Source organism: Sylvia atricapilla, chromosome 4 (assembly GCF_009819655.1).
Source record: "Sylvia atricapilla isolate bSylAtr1 chromosome 4, bSylAtr1.pri, whole genome shotgun sequence".
NCBI classification, from domain to species: domain Eukaryota; kingdom Metazoa; phylum Chordata; class Aves; order Passeriformes; family Sylviidae; genus Sylvia; species Sylvia atricapilla.
Genome location: NC_089143.1, coordinates 54719222 through 54745833, shown reverse-complemented (window position 1 = coordinate 54745833; position 26612 = coordinate 54719222). Strand labels below are relative to the sequence as shown.

Here is a 26612-nt window from a genome sequence, read left to right as displayed (position 1 = left end):
GTCCTCTTCGTAGACCATTAATTATCTTTTGTTCTTTTCATTGTACATCAATACAAGCTAAGGAATTGGAAGGACTGGGAAAGCATTGCTCTTATTACCCTTTGTGCTAACTGAATAAAACACCCTGGAATATTTCACTGTAATTATTAGTCTTACTCTCCTTTCATTCTTCTGAATTATGTCTGGAAGTGTTAAAACCCTTTCTTTCCTCTATTTCAGCACTTTGCAAATATGCAAAGGCAAAGCAGAGCTAAAGACCACCCTTAGTTTGTTTAAAGCAAGACCAAATTCTGCTCTGATTTGGTGTCTTCCACAGTCTGATGGTCAAGCCAGTTTGTCCCTATAACTTTTTCACTTGTAGTCTAACACCTGATTTAAAGTGTAGTCAACTTTCCAATAAGTGATTATCCTGTGTAAGGTTCAAGACTACTTTTTTTGGAGAAAAAAAAAAGTTATGAATAAATGCATATTTTACAGCTTTGGGTTGCAGTCATTACACTTTTCATTCAGAAAAGGATGATTTCGAAATGTCAGATCCTGATTTTCCTCTACTTTCACAGCCAGAAAACTTATACTTTTCCATTTGAGGTAACTTTCCATTTACAGGAATTCAAGAATTAAAGGACCTTCTGGGTCATCCCATACCAGTTCTATTCTTCCTTCAGAAACCAATGCACAAAGCATCACATTTCTTTTTAAGATGTAAAATACTATATTAGTACTTTATGCTATGACTGAAGGGAGAGCACTAAGTGGAAGATATTAAGGGAACTTAATACTGCCTTTTGTGAGTGCAAGCTAATCAGATAGTTATCCACTTTCATACCTCTTTCCCATTTATAAGTCAAGGAATTACGCCTAATCTGGTGATCTGTACATAATTGCATCACACAGTTCTGGCACTACAGAATTATTGCAGGAGTCAGAGGTCAGCAGAATATCAGTAAGAATTTGAATAATAGAATTTCAGCAAATAAGTAATCTTTCATTCAGCCTTTCTCTCTGAATACTTTTTTCTCTTTGTGACATGTCAGTGTCACTGCACTGCTGAGTCACCTACTTTGTAACGGGCATTTCCCATAATTGCAGAAATTCAGAAATTCTGCCACTCCACTTGCTCATTGACCACTGCCCCATCTTCAGCCGGGGTAAATCTGGTCAAAAGGGTGACATCAGTTTATTGCAGCTGAGGATGTGGCTGCAAAACAGATAACCAGCTAATGGGAAAGCTGGGCAATTTCCAAATTCAGCACTCAACACATACTTCACAATTGCTGCTTTTGCACCCTGTCCTTGTTTGGGGACTGTGCTGTATTATAAGAAACCAGCAGCATTCCACAGAAAGCTAATTAGAAAAGTACCTGTTTTAGATGATCTCTGTGTTTTGTGATTTTGACTTCTAAACCAGATTGGCTCCTTCTTATTGTCAGTTTTCGAAGTCAGAATTAAAAGTTGGGCACCGTTTTGCTTTAACCTTTCCCAGTGTGTCCCACGCTGCTCTCTTGGTGAACCAGTGTGCAGGTCATGCCCAAAGAGATATAAATAAATGAGCTTACCATGGGGCAATGACATAGAGGTAACTACATATAGACAAGTGCTGTCACCAGGTACACAAAGGCTTTGTCTAGAATCCAGTATTTTACTCAGTAGACTGCAGTGAAGTGGCTACCAAACAGCTGGCTCTGACCTCAGTCCAGCCTTTCCAGAAGCAGGAGATATCCCGAATTACGTTTGGAGCTGAGGTAGTTTCCAGCACACGTACGTAAGTACTGTCTCACTGAGCAATCTTCCAGATTATTATCTGGTCACATGAACCTTGGCATATGAGATAATCTGACTGACTAATATTTCCAGTGATTATGGGCCAAATTAGCTAAGAATACACACAACCACATGCTTGCTGCATGCAGTCACGTCAATTTACACCAGCCAAGTTTGTCTCGAAAGATGATTAATTGTTTTTTTACTGCTAGCTGGGTATTTCTATTTAAAAAAAATAAAATTGTCTCTCTTTGCAAGAAATCACCTGAAAAAGTGTCAGACACCAAAAAGAGATTTTTCTCTTTCTGCTAAAGATGAGAGTGGAAGTAAAGAGAATATAATTCATTAGCAGAGAGAAGGTTTGCAGAATTCAACACGTACACCTATTTCTGAGCAAATCTGACTATATTGGTAGATCCCCACGCCCTCTGACCTTTTATTAAGGGGAGTTGAGTAAGGTTACTGTTCACCTCAGCAGCTGAACAGCAGAACCTGTCAGGAAGCCTCTGTCACAACACTTTTGTACCAGGGAAATGGATTTTTTGTGGCAAAACCCAGGATATGTAAATCTGTGTTGACTCCAAATTTTAAAAGTGGAATAGAAATTTGTAAAGAAATCTGCTTTGGGCACATGCTGGGAATTCATTTTGTTGTGTTTTATTCATTACTTTTGATTTCTCATCTGTATGGAACTTTCATTACTTCTGCATTATTTTATGACACATCTATCATGACAGTGCAAAATAATACAGCACATGGCTCTCATCATTGAAAATAACCCAATAGGAAATAATATGCAAATAAATGCACTATTAAGTTGTAAAATAAACTGAACTTGAAATATTTATTGTGTCATAACAGATTGAAATATTTCAAAACTAATTTGTAATGCAATCTTTCCCAAATTCTACCTCATCAAAAATTCAAGACTCATTTTTTTGCGCTGTCATTTTTGAAGGAAACAACATTTGGGATATGCACTTATAAACAAAATACTTAACAAAAACTAAAGTAATGTAAACCACAAATGATAAAATAAACTTGTAAAAATTATGATATTTTATTATCAATTAATATAGTGCTGTTTTATTTAAGGAAGTATAAATAATGAAGAATAAAGAATAATAAATAATAAAATAAATACTAAAATAATTTCAAGTATAAAATATTTAGAATAATAAATAGCAAAATACATAATAAAATAATTAAAGTAATTTTGACCAATACTTCTCAGGAGGAAAGTGAGGCTTAGGGTGGTGTTTAGTTTTTTTGTTGTTGAGATTTTGATTTCCAGTTCTAGCCTAGATAAAGCATATGGCTTGGCTGTGCAACCTCTGAATTTTTCTTCCCTTTTCTATCAAATGGCTGTATAGATTTTTGTTTGCTTTTTTATACCTACACACCCTGCTAAAATTAAAAATCAAGAAGTGCACCCAAGAAACTCAACCACTATTTAGCACAAGACAGTCACAATCTATTGGGGCGACTGAATGAAGTTTAAAAAAAAGCCAAAAGATAATCAATTCAAAAGAAAATTCACAGAAGAATATATTTTGGCAAAACAAGTGATTCTAGGAGTAGCAGGGCTAATAAAGCAGGTCTGTGGAGGGAAGTTGGAAGCTGAGAAGCAGCAGAAAGGAATGGGAAATGAGGATGATGTATGAGAATAACCAGGCAGCATCAGGTCTGTTAGAAATCCAAGTACTCTTCATTATTCAGTACCAAGTGCAATGAAGAGATCCTTGCTGTACTTCTGGTAGAGGCTCTCTGACTGCCACAAATTTGTTTTTTGAAGCATGAGAAATGTAGCTGTTAAGGAAGAAAAGCTTGCATTTTGAGGGCTTTTTAAAATCCAAAATTGCTAAAACACAGGCAGATATAATAATAGCATTAACATATCCTGCTGGGGATTTACAGATCCATGACCACATGGCTCAGGTGTTTTGTGAAGAATCACACATCAGATTTCAGAGAGAACCTGAAGCATGTTCTGATGGAGCAATAAATCATATGCAGGAGTATTTTAATGCTAATAATGCCTATAAGAGATGCCATTATGCACCTAACTTTCCATCATGGGCTGTGCCGTTAACTATTAGACTAATAAAACACCTACTGCTCCCTATGGTCTTGTATTGCTCCAGTACATTTATAATTTGCAATAATCTCTGAATTATCTCTGATGCAATAAGGCAAATGTGTGGCTGGGGTAAAATGTAATAACTTTGGTGGGAAAGAGGACATTTTCACACTGGCTGGGAATCTGTCTCTACAGATGTAATTTTGGCACTATTCAGTGCACTGGTGGCATAACTGGCTTTTGCTGCTGGCCAGAATGTTCAGGAAGAGTTGGAGCACCACCAGTGTCTCACAAATTCACTCTTGTTTTTGAACTTTGAATGTGACTTCAGTTTTTTGAAAGATTTATTATATTTGCTTCTTCATTTCTTCCCCCAGGCTTAGGCTTTTTTTGATCTAAAATAAGAGATGTATAAAATCTGTCATTTAAAGGCACTTCTAAGCTTTGATTAGTATCAACTGAAGCATTAGTCATCTGTTGCAGCTTCTGTAATTCTTTAAATTATCCCTTTGCAAATGCTAAATGCCCTAAAGTTACCAGCTTCTCCCCTCCCCAGTCTCTCTCTTCTAGAAAAATCAAAGGCCATTTCTCCAGGTATTCCATTTAAAAAGCCATCTCACAGCAAGCAAAAAGTAATATGTGTAGTTGCCTCTTTTCATCTGAAACCATCTGTAGCTATATTGACATTAAAATTATGTGAATTTCTAGCAGAGCAGGAAGAAAATAAGTGTCATGCATTGCCACAACAGAATTTGAATATGTTTACCTACTTTACCAAGTATAAGTAACAACTGAGGAAGGAAATACTACTGTCATCACTTGCAGCACTGTGGGCTGGGTGTAAGATTCAATTCTTACAGGCAAGAAAAGGCGCAGGTTTTATAAATGTAGTTTTACTTTGTGCCCCCCCAGCAGGGACCAGATCCCCCTCGTGCTGGATGCTTTGAAAACATACGATGAAAGACACAAGACACCATGAAATCCTCCTTCCAAAAGGAAGTTAAAAAAGAGGATTTCCAAAGCAATGAGCCTACATCCAGCTATTTTTGTGTCTGTGTTCCTTCAGCCATTTTGCTGTGGGAATTGCTGCTGTGTCCATCAGCATCCATGTCTCACTATGGAAGCTCCCTCCTTTGACACAGCTGGCTATTCAGCCCCTTTGGGCATCTCTGGCATCAGCAGTGGCATGCCATTATGATAAAATTATGATAAAAATTTATGATAAAAATCCTCTGCATGAAATGAGACTGCTGTGGATGGTCACAGGTTCTGCTCATTCTCTGCAGAGAAGAATATATTGTTCTCTGAAGTGAAATATTAGAAGTGGAAAATTAGGGGGGAAAAGTCCTTAAAATGGCCATGAAAGTATTAATCTCTTTCCTGGGAAAGGACTTCCTTTCTTTTCTTCCCTAGAATGAGGCTAATGGGAAGAATCTGACATTCGAGGCAATGCTCTGGTACTGCAAAGAGTTCCTTTGCAGAGTTTCATTGCCTGCTTTAATGACTGCATTTGCTCACCTAAAATGAATGTGATATGTCTAACCTCCCAGCCATGATGCGAGAAGTTATTTTTATTTGCTAGAGCTGACTGTGCAAAACAGAGACAGTGATGACTTTCTCCTCGGCTGTTCAACTTTCTGTGACAGAGCAGCAACCCACAGCTGAGGGGAAGAGATTTCTGATCCCAGAGGCAGCATTTCTGCATGCAAATGGCTTTGCTGACATGCCAGTGGAAACTCATTGTATTGTTAAGCCATAGAATGCATGTGCAAAGACACTGCTGCTTCAGGTGCTTTTCAAACAACAACAACAACAAAAGCTTACAAACTCCTTCAGAGAAAAACAGGCCTTTCAGAGCCATCAGAATAAACCCCAATTAATCTTTGGCAAAAGATGTAGTGATATACAGGCTGTAATATATAACTGCAAGAAGTGTTGACAATGTACAAGTGAGTGGGTTGATGACTTGTGTCTATGCAAGGGCGTTTTAATTCTCGAAATATAACAATATTCCCACGGCATTCATTGTAGGCACTGCGCAGCAAACAATGCCTACAGCTCACAACCATATGGCTAAAAGTTCCTCCAGTGTCTGCAATTAACCATAAATGTTCAATTATCACTAACTGGGTTTTACAAAGAGATTTCAGTGGGACAAGGCACAGGGTAGAGGATGGAGAGCTGGTTTAAGGAACGGTGGGAAAGTATCTGCAATATATCAAGGAAAGAGGCTCTTCCTGCACATCTGAAGAAACAAGATCTCTTCTGCATGTCTTAGGAAGTGTTCTGGAAAGGGGAGTCACTGCACAGTAGCCAAAACCTGACTTTGCACCTCTGTTTACAGCTTAACTTGCAAAATCATACAGCACAAAACCACTGAGCTCTGAGGCTTTTGATGGGGAAAAGCTTTCTCTGCTGGGTCCCCAGAGGTGATTTATTCTGTAAAAACTGTACTGTGTAACACTTTCTGCCTTAAAAGCAGCTCATGCAAAGTTAATTACGTTGCGCTATGTTTGTGGGGAAATACATTTTACTACAAGTTAATTTGAAGAAAAAAATATTATACAATGAATGCTATAAAAGAAACGGTTATGAGTTGCCTTAACAGCATTTATAAATCAAATCACTGCACATTGATAACTTTAAAACCAACCTACATCAGGCTTTTGGAACAATGTATGAGTAAAACAGTTTTTGAGTAGCCACATACTTTTCATAAGTTGTGGGTGGCAAAAAAAAAAAGTGGGTTATTTGTTAAAAAGGAAGAGAAGGAATTGTTTTCTTTCATTTATAAGACTTGGTGATTTTTGCTTGTTCTGCTGGTTTTTGTGGCTTTTGGAGGCAACACAGAAGCCAAAATCCTTAGACATTTTGTGTTGCTTTTTAATTGGAAATATTTCCTATAAGAAATCTTTAATTACATGCTTGCCTCTTTACAAAGAGATAGGAATTTCATCCATACAAATTAATAAATTGGAAGGGAAAAGGGGACTTTTGATCATCTAGGCTCACCTGCTGTTTTACATTGGCCAAAAAGATTTCTCCTTGCTAAATACTTCTTTCAGCCATTGAGCAAGAAACCTGTACGATTCATGTTTCAGCTACAGAATATCTTCACACAAATGCACTATTTCTGTGAGTGTTGTGAGTGCTTGCTTACCATCCCTTGACTGTAGAAATATGGGCCAAAGTTCTTAACTAAATTTTCATAATAGTGACTTTCAGACATCAGCTATTGTAAGGCCTTTGGCTGCTTGGGTAAGATCCTTTCTGCTCAGGGACATCCTCTCATGGGTTTGCCTCCCTGAGAAGCAGGGAAATAGGGAAGGAAAACCCAGGATGCTGTCCTGCAAATTGGCCCAGACACCCGGCCTCTTGTTCTGTCATGGGCAGTGTGTGGAGCAGGATGCTGTTCGTACCCTCCTCAAAACTTCGGTCCCTAGTCCCAAGACACCTCCTCTGAGCACCAGTATGCTGCTTTTAAGGACAGTTGTAGCCTAAGTTTAAATCATTTTCCCTACTTCGAGACATCCCCTAGTTTGGGGGCATTTTGTAGAATAACTCAGAAAAAACCCAAAATACACTGAAGCTGGTTTGTGATTCCTTCCCATCCCCCAAAATCAGAAATCATTTCTCCATGGCATATCACCTCAGAATTAATTTCAAGAGTAAGTCTGGGGAAAAAGATCTCACATTGCTATTATTTCTCTTCTAAATTCTTTAAGTAACTCACTGGAAAAGCTTATGTGAGCCAAACTACTTGCATAATGTCATGTCCATAGCAGAGAAAGCCCCCAGAGCAGGTTGACAATATTAAATAAAAGAAATTATAATCCTATAAAGAATTTCATGTTCACAGCATGCATGTACAAAATAAACTGCCGGAGTTGCTGACTCATGTGAATTTAACTTTCAGTTTTGCAAGATGAGGTAATATTCCTCCAAACCCAGCTCCTACAGGAGATGACTGTAGGACCAACATGTCTGGAATTTTTCTCTTCTTCTGCATCCTTTCAGTATTTTTTTTCTGCTTTTCCTGGTTGTGGAAAAGCCTGCAATATGATGTGAATGTGTTTTAAAGGCTTGAAAAATAAATAAGCATTTATTTTGTTCCTTGAAGTTAAAGACAATCAAGAACTTATAAAAACTGCTTAATATACATGACTGATCCTTCCCAAAAGTATAAGATAGGTAAGAAAACCAAAGAAAGTAATGCTATTTTTTCCTTTTTCAAATGGAAAAATTAATTCAGAGAATTAATAGTGCTTGATTCAAAACTTTGGATTAATGCCAATTGATTTCTCAAGATGATAGAGCCAAACAAATCTTTTATAAATTCCTGATAATGCATTGAGGGCAGGAAATTATTTCTTGCTAAATACCGGAACTAGTTAACTGTACCATGATTTTGCAGACTCTACAGAGCTCCCACTAATCTGAATGGGATTCACAGGCACATGCAGGAATCTCATAGAAACTCAACCTCTTGGAAGCAGCTCCTGGTGTTTAACCACAGAGCACTGAGCATTAAATCACTCTGCCTGAGTTTCTGTTGGGTGGAGAAAGAAAGGGTTCTTCTCTCTTCCATTACAGTACAATTTTTGGTTTATTAATCTGACAAAATTATAAATGTATTTGCTAAATCATAATATTCTGAACCACTAGCAATATGCAGTGACAGTCTAAATGCATACATTTTAAAATCTGTGGTTCCTATTCTCTGCTGTCCTGGCAAGCAATAATTACATGTAAACTCTAGAAATTAAGTTAATCATAACTATCTCACAAACAGAAAACAGGCATTAGAAGTGTCATGTTGGGCCTGTACTACTTATATTTAATTAAACAGAAAATTATGCATAATCCAGTACAACTGAAATTAAGCTCACCAATAAGAGTTCATGGAAGCAAGAAACTCAGCTTCTGCTCATTCAGGCTTGACTTAGGAAGGGATTATCACAGCAAATAAAGGGACTTAAACAGCCAGGTGAATGAGCATTCAGAAACCAAATTCTTCAGGCAGTCTTGGAAATCTCAGCCTTGTACTAGAATTGTACCAGTCTCTTGGTACTGTGCCAAAAATATCTTTTTAAAAGGTCCATGTTGCTGGCCATGTAAACTGAACATACATTTCTGTTTCTGAGTAGAAACCTCCAGCTGTTATTGCTACCCAGTGTGTATTTTACCTGTGAATAAAGAGTACTTAGCAGTCACCACTCATTTCTCTCTTTTCACTACAGGGGCAGAGTCCATGGTTTGGAGGAGGTGTAGAAAATCTTCAGGGTCAGAAAAACTCAGAATAAAGATTGAAACACAGGTCTGGTACCATCCCAGCAGCATGCAGCATGGAAGGATTCCTGAAATGTGCTGTTTCTGAACTATTTAACGACACTATCAGAAAGCTCCAGGTAAGAAACAGATTTGTCTTTCTTTTGCTCAAAATCTAATTCTAAATGTGTGTAGATAAGCTAACAGCTGTGTAAATATCACTCAGTAATGTGAACACTACCATCAAAATTGTTCTTAATCATCCTATTTGTTTGACAGTTTTGTACATGTTTCCTCTTTGGCTAGATTAAAAAAAATAGCAAAAAATATTTTGCCCCATTAAGAATGAACAAATTAAACATTTACCTTTAACTAGGCACACAAATTACAAAAATACCCTTTAAATGACCAAGAACACTGGAAATCTGGTAGTATTCCGTCCTGCATATTTCAAAGGCATTAAATTAAACATTTGAAGCAAACTTATCTACCTGTTCCAGCTGTTGCCAATGAGGATAAGGGATATGTTTTTTCCCTACAAAAACAGTAAGTCTCAAAACTCCACTAATTTACTGAAAAATTCCATAGGCTAAATAGATTAGGATTCCCATTTTCATGGCATGCAAGAGACCAGCTCTCTCAGTGAGGGACAGTGAATCACAAAAACTGTGTTGAAAATATTTATGAAGCATTTTTCAGCTGTTACTTATGTGTTCATAAACTTCCATCCTACCCAGTCCTCTCATCCTACTTATGCAATTTGACTGTAGTTTATATTTTGTCTAACTCACATTATTAAAACAAACAAACCAAAGAAAAACTCAAAGCGCCTCTTTTACCTAAGACCCTTTGTTTAAAACTAAAAATTTTAAAAATTGCCAGATCCAATCTAATAAGCAGGGCACGGCTGAGTACATTTAGGTACCAGCAAGTACTCATAGCATTGCAGAGATGGTAGGCTTTACAAATGTATAAAAATTAGTATCCATTCTGAAACAGACAATTAATGTCGTGCTCTGAAACAGACACTGTAATCAAAATGTCAAGAGTCAGCCTAAGGACATAACTTGGAGTCCACAGAGCTGCCAGGAGGTCTAAAACATACCAGTGCAGGATTATTTGTAAAAATCCTGGAGAAGACTAGCCCAGGGTTGTGACTCACCAGGAATTCTTAGTGCCTCCCAGAGAAAGGAATGAAAGTACTTCTACCACAGAATAAGACCACAACACACTAAAAACAAAGTCCCTGAACTGGCACCGTGAGAACCAAGCACAGCCCCAGCGTGCTGGGATAATACACTCACCTTGTCCACAATGCAGATCTGCTTCTTGCTTTGCACATCAACAATCTCTACTTCAAAGTACGTGATTTTTGAATGTTTGAGCGCTGGTGATGGTTTGATTTGGCCAGCAGAGAGCACCAGCTGAGATAAGTTGAAAAAAGAGCGTGAGTCATTGTGAGACATGGACAGAGCTCCTCCATCTGCTGCGAGATCCTTGCTGTGTTCTGGAGTGCTGGGATTCTGCCTCTTGAGCATGGTGTGACCCAGCAGCAGCGATCGTCATATCAGCAGGGGACAGTTCCAGGGGAAAATATTTCCTCCCTGCATCAGTTAAATACAGCCACACACTGACGAGACACAAAAGGTCAAGTGGCATTCCATTTTAAGTGTACTGTCTTATTTAGCAGGAGTGAAAACAATGGCTCGGTAATCCATGTCTATATTTAATCTGCTATCGTGATGTCCTCTGTTGATGCTGCTGCTTTCTTATTTTCTTTTTTTCATTTTATTTAAAACAGCATTTGAAACAAGAGATCCTGAAATTTCCTATTAGCAGATATCAGATCCTGAAATTCCAGAGCCCCAGAGGGGCAACCAGAAATGAATGTAGTAAATTCCACTGTTACCTACTGAGACAGATGTTTAAAATATCCATGTACACACATAAGTATAGATATAAACGTCACCTATTCTAGAATCATCATCATCAGATGTCATCTACCCTAGAAATATCTACTAACAAAATAGCATGACTTCATCAGCAAACTTTAGGGGATAATTGAAATACCTGCTTGGCTTTAGCACTGTGGATTTCCAGGTATTTAATGGGGTAGAGCTTTCCTTACAGTTCTGCCAGGGAAAATCAGCTGAAGGAAAGGAAATTATAACCTTAAAGGCATTCAGTCAGGGCTTGGATCATTTCACTATTTTCTTATTCTTTCCTGACAATTTTTACAAGGCAAGTCTGCAACTAAACAAAAACAGCTTTAATGGTAAAAATAAAGACTATATAAACCAACAAATTTTCTCAGAAGCAGCTTCCCCAAGCCTTGTTTAAACTTCATTTCTCCATGTATGGCTTTTTAATAGGATTTAACAGATCTAGCAGCACTTTTCCATCCTGCAATTCTTCCTATATTTCCCTGAGCTGCCTAGGATTACAGTGTTGGAAGGGCACCATGAGTTTCTGCACACAGCTCTTTCCACAGAGTAAATTCTGAATACAGTTCTGCATGGTAAAATCTCAGGAAAATTACAATCACTATTACAAAAATCATATGGGTTTGTTACACTGAGGAAACTAATTAAGTGGAAAAAAGCTTCTACAAGGTAAAAGTCACCAGACTAACTAATATCCACTCTGGGATGCTGGGTGGAAACAGAACAGGTCTCTTTTCTTTGATTCTGCTGTAACTTAGAGAAAATTTAGTGGTTCTTTAACCGTAGTTCTGACTAAAGGAGCTAACCCTAACTCATAGTTAAGATGCCTTATGCCCACATGACATAAAAAATTTTGAAGTAGCTTAGACTAAGAGAAAAGTCCGCATTGCTTGGTGATGCAGTCATGCAGCTTTGGAATGCCTTCACTGGATTTGTTGATGGAAAGCCCTGACTGGGGGAATGCAGATGCACAACAATATCGATCCCCTATTACAGAAAAACAGGATTAAATTTAGAGTATACTGAAATCAGTTAGTGTCTTGCCATTGGTGCAGAATAAGTGAGCATCTAAAGGAAAAAAGCAGTTTGACTTGAACAAGATTATATCATATCCAAGTTCACCTGTCTCCAAGGTTAAGTGAAAGGGGTTCAAGGAACCATCACCTTGGTGGAGTCAATATAGCAAGCACAAATTTTGGTATAAGCTAGTCACAACAGGGAGAATGACAAATTATTGTCTTACTGTAAGGAGCTTGCTAAAACCAGCCACCTAAAGACCACAGAACACACAGGTCCTAAAATCCAAACGTGAGATACGTTTATTTGAACAGGGTACTCTAAAGAAACTGTACAAGGGATGAGACAAACTAATATAATATCCTCTTTTAGCCGTAAGATATATATGAGTAAGTGAGCTGTAATAGCATATATTAATAAATTTCTAAATTTATTTCAATTCAAAACCCATAAAGAATAATATTGATCATCAAGACTAATTTCTGTGTATATAAAGGAGCTGGTGTTACAGTCATTACTGTGGGTATATTTATAACATTTAAAAGGATAACATCTGAGCTTCTGCTGGCTGAGAAAAAAAGCTTTTGATTTACTGCAGACATTTAAATGATCAGAATTTTATTACTGACCAATGAACACTTGAATATCTGAACCAATTCCAGGAAAATGCTTACAAAAATATACTCCCCTTTTTTCAACCCAAGCTAATCATGTGTTAATATTTTGACGAATAACCATCTTTACAGACCCAAACACAGATTTGCTGACATGGATTAGGAGAGCTTCCCTAAAGGTGACTGGCCCTTTCCTCCCTCTGTTGTGTTATGGATTTAGGATTAGACTGCAGCAAACATAACTCTTGCATATAAGGTGGATGAGAGCTACTCCACCAAAAATAATCAGGGATAGAGTTACCACTGATAACCCAAGCTCTGAAAGGGAGATGAATAAAAGCTGTGATAGTTTTGCCATTATTGTAACAAGTAACTTTCTTGAAATGGCATCAATGGGTTTGTTTGTTCCAGCTCAATGTGAAGTCATGCAGCCCATTCTGTGAGGAAGTGCACATAGAAGGGAAACATTAATTACTGGACAGAAGGCACATCTTTCCTTTCAATGCAGTCATTGTACTTCATCTCAGTCCTCAGCACTGGAGATGGGCAGTCCCAGCACACGGGGAGAAGTGATCAGTCCTATGGTGAGATTTATTGATCCACATTACACAGCTATAAGGTGCTGTCCCCAGAGCTGTGGCAGGGCTAGCAGCCAGCAGCCACCCAGCCCCTGACCTCAGCTTCATTCTGGGACTCTGAGAGGAGTCAAAGAGCACTCAGCAAGAATTAAATCATCTCTGACAGCTTCAACTCGCACTGAAGTTCAGGCCATATAAGGGGCTGATATTTTTGAGTGGCCACAAGAATGGGCATCACTCTTCTCAAAGTGTGGCTCTGCCTCCTCTCCTCACTCGGCATTCAGCTCTCATGAGCTGTTTTGGAGACAGGCAGGCACTTGGTTAAGCCATCCTTCCGAAAGGCACTTTTTCAAGGAGGCAGAGAATGCCTGCCCCCAAATCACGCAGCCTAGCCATCATCTCTGGTTCACAGAACTGCTGATATTTTCATTAAAAAAAGTTACACCTGTAAAAGTTTTTTAGCACCCTTCTAATCAATACCTGGAAACAAGCAGCAGCCTGTGCTGGTCATGACAAAATAGGTAACAAACCAATGCTCGAGGGCTAAGACTTATCATTCTGTTTCTTCTGCTCATGGCACTGATTTCCTGTGAGGTGTTAGGGAGCTGCTGTTTCTCCTGTTTTTCCTTTCCTATTCCACATGCTGTCTCTGTGTGAGGCTCTCTTGCACTGTGCATTTTGCAGACAGCCTGGCACAAAGGGCTTTCAAAAGATCTCAGCTGGTGCCTTAAGATGCTTCTGAAGTTCCTTTTCATCTCTGGTTATGTTTTGAGCTCCTCCTTCCCCAGCGAACTGGTCATCTCCTTTCAGCCTGCAGAATGTCAGCTGTTAAGTCAGCAGCAGAGGGTCACCTCTGTCAGTCCAGATGCTTGTCAGCAGCCCCTCACATGTCACTTTTTTATCCTACACACTTCAAATGCTTGGCAGAACCAGGGTTATTCTATTCCCACAGGATTTGCCCCCAAGACACAAAACTCCAGAGCCCAGAGTATGTGGGGTTCAGAACCACAGGTCATGAAATCTAAAACAAAGCCGATTGCCAGGGTCACACTCACCTTAGCGTGCCATTTTGGAGATCTGAACCAGTGTGTTCACATGGCCCTTGGCCTCACACCTTTTTCAGCAACTGTGCAGCCCTGACACCTGGTATTGTGCTTGATCTAACCACCACTGTTAACATCTCCCTGCTTCAGTCTTAGATTTCGTGTTTTCAGGGCCAGGCAGGAGTGTAGCTGTTCTTCCAGTGTCTTTTTATTGAGCTGTCCGAGGAAGGATTTAAGAACCTGATCTAATTTACTTATTTGGAAGAACACAGACAATAATTTGTGTGTCTGGCTCCTGGCTTCATCTGGCAGAGAGTTTAGGAACAGCTTTACCAGATTATTTGGGAGGCTACTGCATCTAGATGTTTGGTTTGATTCTGCTATCCATTACAATTAAAAAACAACTAGAATGTATTTCTGAAGCATTGCATAAATTTAAGCATGAGCCTGGCTGCTAGGGGGAAAAAAAAAAACAAGAAAAACCACTGTGCATTAACTTCTGGCATTTCTTTGCCTGCACACATCTACCTTAGAAGTCACAAAATCAATTAAAAACGTTCTATCTACACTCCGTCTACATGCACACAAAAATGCTACTTAAAAGCAGCTCCACAGCATTCCTACTAAAACTACTCAGGTCATTTCATTTTCTCTCTTGAAGCTAAGTCTCTTGAATAAGCAATGGACAAGAGAAAGGCACAGAAGGAGAGTGTCCTGACTCTAACGCTAAACAATCCTAAAGCTATTTTAAATGATGCTGAAGTCAGGACTAAACCCCACCAGCTAGGGGACAGGGTAAAAGTGATATACACCCTTGTTTCTCCTCTTCAGCTGCACTGGCAGGGCTCCTCAGCAGAGGATGTCAACCTTTCTGACCCTGTGAACTGTGCAGTGGAAACATTACACGGCCAAAAGCCACAAGCCTCAGGCCACATCCTTCAGAGGCTGTGTGAAGGGAGACCCAAAGGAGCAGTTTGCAAGCAGGGCCTCGGGATCTCCAGTGCCCACCTTGTCCCTGCAGGAGCTTTTACCACTGACCAGACCAATGATGTTTCATCAACTCTTTAAAACCTCACTGTAGTAGCCTGGCTTTATCCTTCCGGCTTTGAAAACTGAAAATATTGACTTTAAACTTTGGTGTGGGTGGTGCCAATTAGAAGCAAATTCACAGCACAAATCAAATCATAAGCCAGTGTTTGTTTTATCCCCCTCAGACATCCATGAGAGCCACAAGGGAAATAAGCAAAGTTGAAATACAGGACAGTAATTCTATCTGCAAAGAGTACACAGTGAAGCCTCCACCCCCAGCCCCTGTAGCACACAAACACACACCTACTTCTCTACCAGAATAAGTACAGCCTGATACAGAACTCATATCTGATGACAGGCAGGATATATTGTAACAGGCATCTGCTGGAGTGTGGTATGGAAGAAGCCCAAAAAGATGCTCCTGGTGATGAAGAGACCCAAATGAATCTTCAAAAGGTACCAGTCTTTTAGGGTCACTGACAATAAATAGCACGTTCACAGCTGTGAAGTTTCAGTTCTTGTTTATATGAAAAGAGTGGAAGTTGTGCTTTTGAGGCATAAGGTCTTGTCCCCTGTGCATCTGGAAATACATGACTATGTGAAATGCTATGTGAAAAGTTTTTGGTTTTTTTTTTTTTTAACTTATATATATTGTCATTCTCTTTCACTCAGGTAAATGTGTAGCCCTTTTAAACATACAAGAACATCTGAAAACTTGACTTCAAAAAGCCTAAGGAAAAGGACTTTTTTTTAAATTTCAAAACAAACTCTATGATTTTTAAGCTAGTCTTGGCATTTTGCAGAAAGACAGGGAGATCAACACACTGTATTTAAGTCCTTGCACAGACAATATGACTTGTAGCTCATTATTTATTTGAGGCAAAGATTAGAAAGCAGTATTAGAAACCGGACAAAAAAAGTCACCTAGACTTGTCCAAGAACTACTTTTAAAGAAAACTCAACTGACCTTTACCTGCAGAATTTTCCCTAAAGCATTACACTCATCCTTTAGCATGTCCTCAAGCTGCTTTTGCCTCTCGGTGGCAATAAGTACTTTCTTATATTTCTCTTAATGTAGTGTGACTCCCCTTCCTGCATCATCAATTCTGCCTAATAAAATGGCACCTCAATTAACAGAGGTTAGAAACTGGCTTACAAATGTCTGGCTTTATTTCAGCTTTTCACAACAGGCTTTGTGCACCCTCATGTGCTACTGCTCACCTGAGGAAAGCCACTGGGATGGGCTCCCCATCAATCTCAGCCCAGCAGCAAAGCTGTCAAACAAGGCAGCATCTAGGTGGGTGAGACTCCTCAAAGCATGGGCAGACAGCAAGTTTCCATGGATTTTATTGTGGCTTTATGTCATCGTGTCACTTCACAGCATAAAGAGAAAGGGCTGAGCAGATTAATGAAGGACAGGTGCTGATACCCTGTACTTTGCAGCAGTGAAGCTCACTCCATGCCCTCACTTAATTTCAGCTGAGTACAGGTATTACTGACAGCATTTTTAAAAATCCCCACTGAGAACATACCCTGATGAGATAATGGATTGTAATTTCACAGGATAAGATCAAGTAACCACATTATTGGAAGCTGATCAGCCACTCAGTAAGGATAATGAAAAGAAATACAGTAAGGCAAAGCCATTTCTCACAAATGGCAGCACTACAGAACTGGCAAATCCATGTTCTTACAGCTGAAATTAGGTGCATCTTTCATTTGGGAAAAACTATTACCTGCAAGATGAAATTGGAGTCACTTGGAGTAATTTCAGGGGGAAAAAAGTTGTTCAAATATGCATTTTTCAGTGACACTGAAGCAGTCAAAAATATTTACTCATTTGGATGAAAAGATTTTATGGTTCAGAACAATCTAGACTCTTTAATAATTTCTGACCAGTAGGAGGGAAGAAGAGCCTTGACTAGAAAACCTACAGATTTCCAAAGAAGCTATTTCAGCCTTAACATATTCAAAAGCTCTTGTTTGCTAATGTAGAATGTATAAAATCCTGAAAGCTCAGTAACTGTCACAAAATATAATCACGATCTTTCAGACAGTTCCTATCCAGAGATACATTTAAAAGTTTATAATGACAAAAAGAAACCTAACTGCAATTTACAATCCTCCTTTATTTTCTGAAGTTCTTGGGGTGATTGGTCTTTCATTGCTTTTGAAATGTTAGATGGTATTTCTTCTCGTACAAGAAGCCAAACTGTTCTCAGTCTTTTTCATTTCAGGGCTTCATTAATTAGGTTTCTGAAACATCTGTCAGCGTAACCTCCTTCTTTCACAAACTTTCAAGTTTCCATTTATTGTAAGTTCCCATTTATTATAACATTTTTAATACTCAGTCTCAGTCCTTGAGGTAAATTATCAGTCTTTTTTTTACAATCATTTTGTGACTAAAAAATATTCTTGCGACATTTTCTTTCGAAGTGAAATAATTTTAAAAACAGTAGAATTACTGGAAACTTGAAATTAGACAAGTAAACAAAAAGGCACCTTATTCGTTTCATTAGAGCTGTTGTTTAGTGCTAGTTTTTTTCAAACTTGAAATATTTGAAAAATGTTTCTATGATGCAAAATTTAGGGGGGAAATAAAAGCAAGCATGCTCATCAGAATGATAATACTATCTTTTTTTCTTTAATTCTTTCTCTTGTTAAGGCTCTTCTGCCCCTGGACTACTCTCATTCCCAGTAACCACCCTGATAAAACAGTGGCCCTGCCCCAATGTGAGTATTGTGCTAGTGCCTTCTGTTTTGGCCATTGTTTCTGACAAGCCTGCCTCAGAGCCATGCTCTCCTCACTAGGGGTGTTCAGAACAGTGCAGGAAATTTATCCTACTTAAGGCACTGCAAGAAACTGCATTCCTTGTTTGCACTTCAGAAGCCGTAAGAAATCTCAGCGGTGGACAGATCCCTTTTCTGCTGGGGCTGGGGTCTGGTCCAGCATGGGAAGCAGTGCTGAGCCAGGCACTTCTGCTGGCAGCAGGCGTAGGTGGAAATGTCACTGACTTACTGCCACAGAGTGAGCAGGTTCATGTGCTCAGGATTGCCACCTCATCAAACCTGCCATCCTCACAGCACCTGGAGCCACCACATGCCCTGAAATAAAATCTGCCTTTTTCACCAGGAAATCTAGGGGATGCTGACAGAACCACAGAAAATGGTGGCTCCCTGGGGAGCCCAGTAGCGCAACCATGTGTGTCACACATGAGAGCTGGCTCTCTCATGAGCCAGTTGTGCTCATGCCTAAACATGATAGGTGCCCACAGACATGATGAACCTCAGTACAACATCAGGGCATTCTCCCATGCACGAGAGGATGGAGCTCATGTGAGCTCAAGGTTTCCCTTCTCTTCCATTGTTCTCTTCTACCAGAAAAAATTACAGAGACAAACAAGAGTTCACTTCATCTCTATAATGGTACTATTGTGGCCACACAGCAACCTGGAACAATTTGAAAAGAACAGAATATAAGCTTGAACTCCAAGGAAAATGGTACTGTTAGCTCCAGAAATGCCTCTGTGGCTTCTCATGAAACACCTGCGCTCCTAGTGAATAGAGCATTTTCCACCTGGCTCGTTTTTGCTGGCATAACCCAGTTTATCCATGCTTTATTTTATCACACCAATATTGGCACAGAAGCGTTTTAACATAAAAAAAGCTCTTCTGTCCAGCACAGTTGGCAAGGAAGGACACACTAATTTGTGTGAGGTTTGAATGTGCAGGTTTCCCTCGTCCTGTAGCAAGTCAGAAGCAGAGAGGCTCGATGCAGCTTATATCAGTTAGCATGTGACAACTCTGTGGTAAGGAGTTTGGCTCCAGAGGCAAGCAAAGCCAAAGCAAAAGATTGCCACAGTGGAGCCTAAAACCTTGACACAACTGATATGTGGGCTTGGGCTGCCAACAGGCAGCACTTGTTGCTTGGCACATGAGGACAGCAGCTCATCACTCCACACCTCTGGAGTGTGATCTCCAGTTTAACAGCTCTCAGTCAGGACTGGCTGCCACCAGCTTCCAGACAATGTCAAGACAATCGCTGCATGGTTACATCCAGCTGTCAAAACTATCTTTGCTTTAAAAAAAAAAAAAAAAAAGCTGATGCTGTTCCTAGGCTGACAACTGTCTCTGTAAGGCATTCCTGCGATTTCCATAGCCATCTTGGGGGCAAGGTCATAGAGATAGATGTGACAAGGAGAGCCCTGACATTTAACAGTCTGGGAAGCAACACCAGAGGATTACAGGTAAGATATCAACATGCTTCCCACGAGATGAGTTCCTGTGGCAGAAAGCAACTCAGTTCCCCAGACAGCTTCAAAAATCCTGTAAAATAAAGCCCCTGGTTAGAAACAATGCCCTCTCTATATATCCAGCTGTAGGAAGTACAACAAAAAGGCTGAAGGTGCAGTTCATATACAAAGGGTAAAATGAAAGAAGATTCAGTGTCACATCTGCAGTTTTCCAGGGCTAGAAATAAAATTGTAGGAAGGGAATATCCACAGCTGCCTACTGGGACTTGATGCAGTTAAGTACAACAATCTGATGAGGTACAAAAATTCTTTTTGTTTGTTTGTTTTTCTTGTCGTTGGTTTTTTTGTTATTGTTTTTTATATTAATAAGAACCCTGGCTTACCTATGCTGTCTTCCAGCAGGAGGCTGGAGTATGCCTGTATTTGAAAGGACAGGGAGGTCACAGGCTGTGCACGTGTGACAGCCACACTGTGCCTTCACAGTGTCCCTCTTCTTTCTCTGCAGAGCTGCAGACAACTGTGGCCATCACTGCCATGTGAAAACACTGCTCCAGCTGCTTTCTGATGCAACTTTCCCCTGAGACCAAAGCACATACAAGCAGCAGAGATGCTGTACCTGAGTCCACCCAATTTAAAGGTTTTTGTGCCTGAGCTCTCGGTCGTATGTCAGCCCCAGGAACAATTGGCTGCGCCTGCAAGTTTCTTTTCAGGTAAGGAACCTGCTTTGCTGTTGCTGCTGTTAATACAGAGGATCTGGGGGTGTCATTTAAAAAAACAAACTGATTTTGCATGCAAAAGCACAACAGCCAAGAATAGACAAGGAAAGAAACTTCTAAGAAGACTTGATCTCTGTAGGTTTAGGTATTAAAGTCTCAGATTCCTAATTGAACATTTGAATTCACAGCATTTGGAGCAAAGCTGACTGACCACTGGTGTCAGCTTGTTGTAAGCAAGCTAAACACAGAACTACCTACCTAGAGAAAACTACAAACTCCACCTCAAAATACTTCTTTCAGAGCCATCCCTTAGCAAACTAATACCCATTTAAACTTAATTACTTGGTTCTTCATCAACAACAAAAATACAGCTTTAATGAACAGGGCCAAAAAAATTACTTTCTCTTGATGTTAGTCCCAGAAAATATTTCTGTTTTCAGCTAGCTGTAGCTCTCAAGGGTGAAAAAGACTCTGTCAGAACAGGAACATAGCAGCCTTCTATCTTTCTTTTGCACATCTTACCACAAGGCAAGGATAAAATAATTTCTACTTGTTCTGCTCTTATATTTTTTGTTGTTCTATGCTAACTACCACAGCAGGCAGTTTTAGAACACTCCTAAACAGAGAGGGGGTTTTAAGAACACCAGAGGCCCCAGGAAGGCTACGCAGAGAGCCCAGCAGGGCCCCTCTTGTAGGTGATGCACAGGCTGGAGTCATTGCCATTGGCACACTGGGGTTGGGAGCCAGGCTGAGCTCCTCAGGCCCACACCTCGAGTTACCACTGCTGAGATGCTGATAAAGAAATTGTCAGACATCTTCACTGGCAAAATCCTTAAAAGTTGTTTTTTAATAATGTTCTGTGTGTTGCTAAAGGGCAAGTTCTGAGCCAAAAGTTAATGGTTTCCTACTTGATGCCCTTTGGACTTTGAGAGACAAGCATTTCAGAATCAGTAGCTTCTCTCATGAATATACTTTTCCATCTCTCTCTTGCAAAATGCAACCCAGAAAGGCAAAATATTGAGAAGCAGCATGTGCCTCATTTTCAACAGCTCTGTCAGCTTTGTCTCAGAGAAGCTGAAGTACAGTGTACATCTCTCCCTCCTGAAATCCAACAACTGATGGAAACAATGCAGGACAATATAAAAGTGCCAGTGAAGCATCTGTAACTACTTAAAAATGACAGAACAAGCAGGAAGTCATTAGTAAGACTACTGAAACCCACAAATTAAATTATATCTTTCTTCCCTGAGGAAAATGGGAGCTTGAGCATCACAAACTATTTCAGAGGAAAAGACCATCTGGGCAGAATTTTGAAAATCACAGCAAGTGCATCACATTGGACTGAGCGTTTGGCCAGAGGGAATTTACCCAAAACTGAAGGCCTCAGGGGGCTCAGTGGACAGGGACCTGGAGGCTGAGCTCTGAAACAATACAAACCGAGATTAAACTCTGCAGCAAGCAGAAGAGACTTGATTTTGCTTGAATAACACCAAAACATTCATGTCCTTGATTGAAAGTAACCAAATGAAGCACATAAAAAATGAAATATTGTGAAACCTAAAAGAGATACTAACATTTTATGGGATAAAAGGTTTAAAGAGTTTTCAGTTTAGTTGTCTCATTCAGATGATTTTGGGCTAGAAATTAATAATATACAGCTATTTACACCATCCAGCTCAGGAAACTGTATTTCGTACCTTTCCTACATACACAGTGAACAGAAGGTAAATCAAGGCACCTGAATCAGGCCAGAGAAATAAAACCCTTTCCTTTTCTATGGAATCACACACCTAAGGTCGGGCTCTTTGAATACCTTTCTAGATGCCCACCACCAGAAACTTGCAAGGAATGGAAACTCTGTTTTCTGCTGTGCTTTAGTCAGTGGATGGCTGAAATCCTGGGACTGGCAGACATCTCAGAAGAGGTAGGCAAGGAGCCCACCAAGCTGTACATAATCACAAACTGCACCTTAGATTTCAGCTACAGAAAGCCTGCCTGTAGCTCAGGACTCCTGTTAGACTTAGGTTACTACTCCATTCTCAGAGCAGAGCACATGGACGTCTGCTACCAGAAAGAGAAGGACAAGGCTACCATTCTGACATCAACCTGCAGGCAAGGGTTTTTATTATGGAAACACCTGCATAAATCTGTTAGACTCAGAATATTTATTGACACTCCTTAGGGGGTAACAGAGATCAAGATCTGGGCTTTCACTTTCCCCACACAGTTCAATTAACAGCATATACAAATATAAAATCACAGCCTACTTTGAGAACTGATTTTTAAAGATGGATATTTATCATTTTCTGCAGAGTAAATGGCTTGTTAAGTTTAAATCATATTTATTAAGGTCCATGAAAGTTTCTATATGATAGACAAATATAATTATCTTTACTACGGGAATAAATGTATAATGAAATCCTGGCTTTCCCTTGTTAAAATAATATACTTCACAATAAGTATAGATTTTGGCAAAGCAATGTTCCCCTGCCACACAGCACATGTTTAATGAAGTTACTTCTCAGCTGTTGCTGAACTGAGCCAAAATGAGATAAGCTGAGTTCGTAAGCACTCCTAGTCCATTAAAATGGAAACCTCCACTGAAGAAAAACGCTTTACAGTTTCAATCTAAAAACTATGTCAGCTTATTGAAAAGACAATAATTCTATCTTCTCTCAAAGTAATTAGACCAGAAAGTAATCACAGAAGGGAATTAAGTATTTGTGGTCAGATTTCCCATCAGGATCACTTGGACCAGCTGTATACAACCTCATCTATTTCCCTCTGCTCAGTCACATCCTGGCCAGCAGCAGCTCTGGCACAGGTATACCAAAACAATGCCAATGGCACTTGAATGCCCTGCAATTAATATGCAAGGTTCTAATTTACATATTTTAAAAATTACACTCCAGGAAGGTAATGAAAAGCCATTTTCTTAACAAAACAAACTATTTTCTCTGGTCTGAACAAATTATCCTATTATTACACAGCCCACATGAACACAGATGGGAAGATATTTTGGTTTCATAAAAAAACCCCAGGACTTTTTTGCATGGAAAACCATGTAACTGGAATAGTATGAGCTGCAAAGTGGCACTGTAATAGTCAATAAAGACAGGGAAAAAAAAAAAAAAAAAGACACTGCTTGCTACCTCGTAGCTAGCAGGTTTTCAAATTATGGAATTCATCTGTCACACTCCACTTAGCATAAGTGTATCACTTCACCAAGTAATGCCACCATCAGATAGTTATTTTAATAGTAAACAGGTAAATGAATAGTGTAAAGAGTAATGGAATGGGGAGGAAAAAGAGACCAGATAATTAAGTTAAGACTTTTTTTACTTCTTCTCTTACACTGTAGAATGAAGGTTCCCCTTTGGCTCACTTTAAAAGGGGAGGAATGTGAAAAAGAGAGAAAGAGGCATTTATAACAAGGTAATTTAATACAAGAGAAATCTTCAAGCTTGTTTCAGGGGTACATCTCTAGTGGTGCTTGCAAGGTGCTTCCCAAGAGTAAACAGAACCTACTGTATCCATTTCCATAAAGTAAATGGTGGTCCAAACTTAAGAATGGCTTGAGACTCATCCCTAGAAATTCAAAGTCTTCATCTTTTCAGTCTTTGTTCTCCACAGCAGCTGGTCTGCCAAGTAGTTCTCAGGGTTCTTGAGCAGGCTGGCTGTGCCACTGTGCCTACAGTGCCTCCTGAGTGGGCAAAATGCACGAGTCTGCTCCACCACGGGGACTGGGGACCTGTGGAAATGTGGGCTGCCCTTCACCCCCAGCTCACATTTGGTAGCACAGCTGAAGCTGTCAGGAGATTTTAGTAGCCACTGAGTTTTGCCCAACAAGTTGTTTCCCACAGTTCCTCTGGTTCCAGCACGGGCTTGGGCTCAAGAGGCAGCACAAAACACAACTGCATCCTGGAAGCTCAGGGCTGCAACTTTTCATGTTCTGTTTTTAAGCTGCTTTCAGTTGCTCCTTTGGGTCACTGCTCCCACACTATGCAGAGCAGGGGACTGGGGGCAGTAAGTGGAACAAAGAAAGAAGAGCTTTTGCACCCAGGGCATGTTTTCTAATGCAAAGACCCAGCACTCTCTGGTACGTGCAGCCCACCTGTATAATCAGCCCCCTTATAAATTGGTGCTGCACACATACTGTCACATTTATTAACCACCTCACCAAAAAAGAACCCTGTGTCTTCTTCCAGTCTTCTCATTCCTTTTCATAAAATACAGTGTACCAATTGCACAAAAGATTATCTGAATTTTGCGAAGATCTTTTGTTCATTATTTTCTAGAAGACGATAGTGTACATTCAGGGAACATAAAAATGTTTTATTCACTATCTTCAGCTGACTCTTATTTTTCCTCTACACCAGTAATAGCATTACTGCATTTGTCCACATTCTCAATGTAGCATGTCACAGTCCACCTGCAGATATAGCTTTTTGTCTTTGAAATATCTATGAACTGCATTAAATAATCACTGTAAGCCATCTTCTGTTGATAAGTTTATCATTTTCTGCCCTGAATTATTTATACAAAGCCAACACCATATCGCTATATTATTACAGGAAAGCAATTAAGCTGGAATGTACAGTTTCAAGAAAATGGAAATCCCTCTACTCTGTTGCACAGAGCAGATTGTTTCTACCTTTTACTTAGGTCAGTGTCAGAAAACATCAGGAGTTTGCAAGGCTGTTTGGGTGTACATGTGTGTGGAGGGGATGGTTGTTTAGAACTGTTACCAATTGCTTAGAGGAATAAAGACAGGTTTCTTAGCCCTAGTGCCTGGCTCCAACAGAACACTTGTCATCAACTCACATATAAAGAAGTTGAGTGCAATTTTTTCCCCTGGCCACAGCTGGTGCAACAGAGGCGTGGCGGTCTGCCTCCAGTTATACTCACAGTTCCCAAATGCTGGATCAGTGCGCAAGCTGGTCTGCCACACAACCACACCAGAAACAAAAGCCCAGCCTCATCCCAGCAGCTGGAAGTGACTGGTTTTAAAAATGCAGCAACTGGTTTCAGGTGCCTTAAGACCTGTGTATTTCTTTCATGTACCTGTGAAAGCCACTGATCCCTTAACACCAGCCTGGAAATTAAAGTCTGCACTGTGACTTACTTCATGGAGGAATCTGAATCCATCTGAGCACCAATCCTCTATCTGTTTGAAACTTGATTTCCTTCACAGGACACTCCTTATATGAGATAAGACTATCCAATAATTGTTGGGGTGGTTTTTTTTCCTTCTAACAACTCCTGGAACACTGAATAATGCCCTCTCCAATCTAAAATACATATCAAATTCATGGATGTAGTTGATTTAATGAAACCAGATGGGAAATTTGTATAGACCATCATTACAGTTTTTGTGTTTAGACCAAATTTAATGCGAACATGCCACAACAGAAAACAGGAGCTGTCCCGACACAATCTCCCACAGCTGTCATTATGTCCTGGAACAGCTAGCCTGTGAAAAAAATTTATCCTGGATGGTACTGACAGAAAAGGGAAACACACCACAGTGAGGCATCTCCCCAAAGCTTCCTGTTCATCATGAAAAGCTTTTGCTATGAGAAAGTACAAATACCATTAGACATACAAACATATATATATATATATACATATTTGGGTTTTTTTGCTAGTTCCAGTAATGAGTTATTCTTTCCTAGGAAGCACCAAAGAAGTCAGTGAAACATTTTGTCACTCTACAGAGACCAATATGAGATAATAACAGTGAAACACAAAAGGAAAAAAAAATAAGCAAAAATAAGAACAGGGTTCAAATTCTGAGGAGAAAACAAAACAACAACAACAAAGAAAAATAAAGAAAGAAGTTCCTCTCCTTTGAATACCTGAATAGCCGAACTGGTTAAAAAAAGGATAAAGAAATTCTTCCTGCTTTGCTGCTATCCCTCTCATCAGCAACTATGTCTTCTCACAGGGACCACAAAACAAACTGGGATGGCATAGTCAAGTAAAATACCAAAGCATGGAGCTATTACACATGGAAAGTGAAGTGAAGCCTTTGCCTCTGTCCAGTGCTGTGCAGCATACAGATGAAACCACAGCCCAACATGAATAGCAAAATGGTGAGGCTGAGCCTCTGTGCAGCAAGTCCTTGAGGTCTACAAGACATCTCCAGGCACTCTGGAAATCCTGCCCACTTGTCAGTGGAAAGCATTGGGCAGAGAGGAGCCATCCCTGTAAGCAACAATTAGGAAAGAAAAATAAACCCTGCTGCCTTTAGGTAGCTCTGTCCTCCTGCTAACACGTCCTTTCTTATCAACTGGAAACAGCACAGCCC

At 39.8% G+C, this 26612-nt stretch overlaps 1 protein-coding gene and 1 long non-coding RNA gene across 3 annotated transcripts in view; one reads left to right on the top strand and one right to left on the bottom strand.

Moving 5' to 3' along the window:
• TECRL (trans-2,3-enoyl-CoA reductase like) overlaps nucleotides 1-10702 on the bottom strand; it is a 57558-nt gene extending 46856 nt beyond the window's left edge. For both annotated transcript variants that reach the window (XM_066317953.1, XM_066317954.1), the window contains exon 1: nucleotides 10414-10702. In XM_066317953.1, coding sequence (XP_066174050.1) covers nucleotides 10414-10647 — 234 coding nt within the window. In that variant the 5' untranslated portion in view covers nucleotides 10648-10702. The remainder of the gene's footprint in view (nucleotides 1-10413) is intronic.
• Nucleotides 10703-20095: 9393 nt separating this feature from the next.
• LOC136360594 (uncharacterized) lies at nucleotides 20096-26117 on the top strand. The gene is made up of 3 exons (XR_010743476.1): nucleotides 20096-20296; nucleotides 22124-22226; nucleotides 25978-26117. It is a non-coding gene; the product is annotated as an uncharacterized lncRNA (long non-coding RNA).
• The last annotated feature ends 495 nt before the right edge of the window (nucleotides 26118-26612 follow it).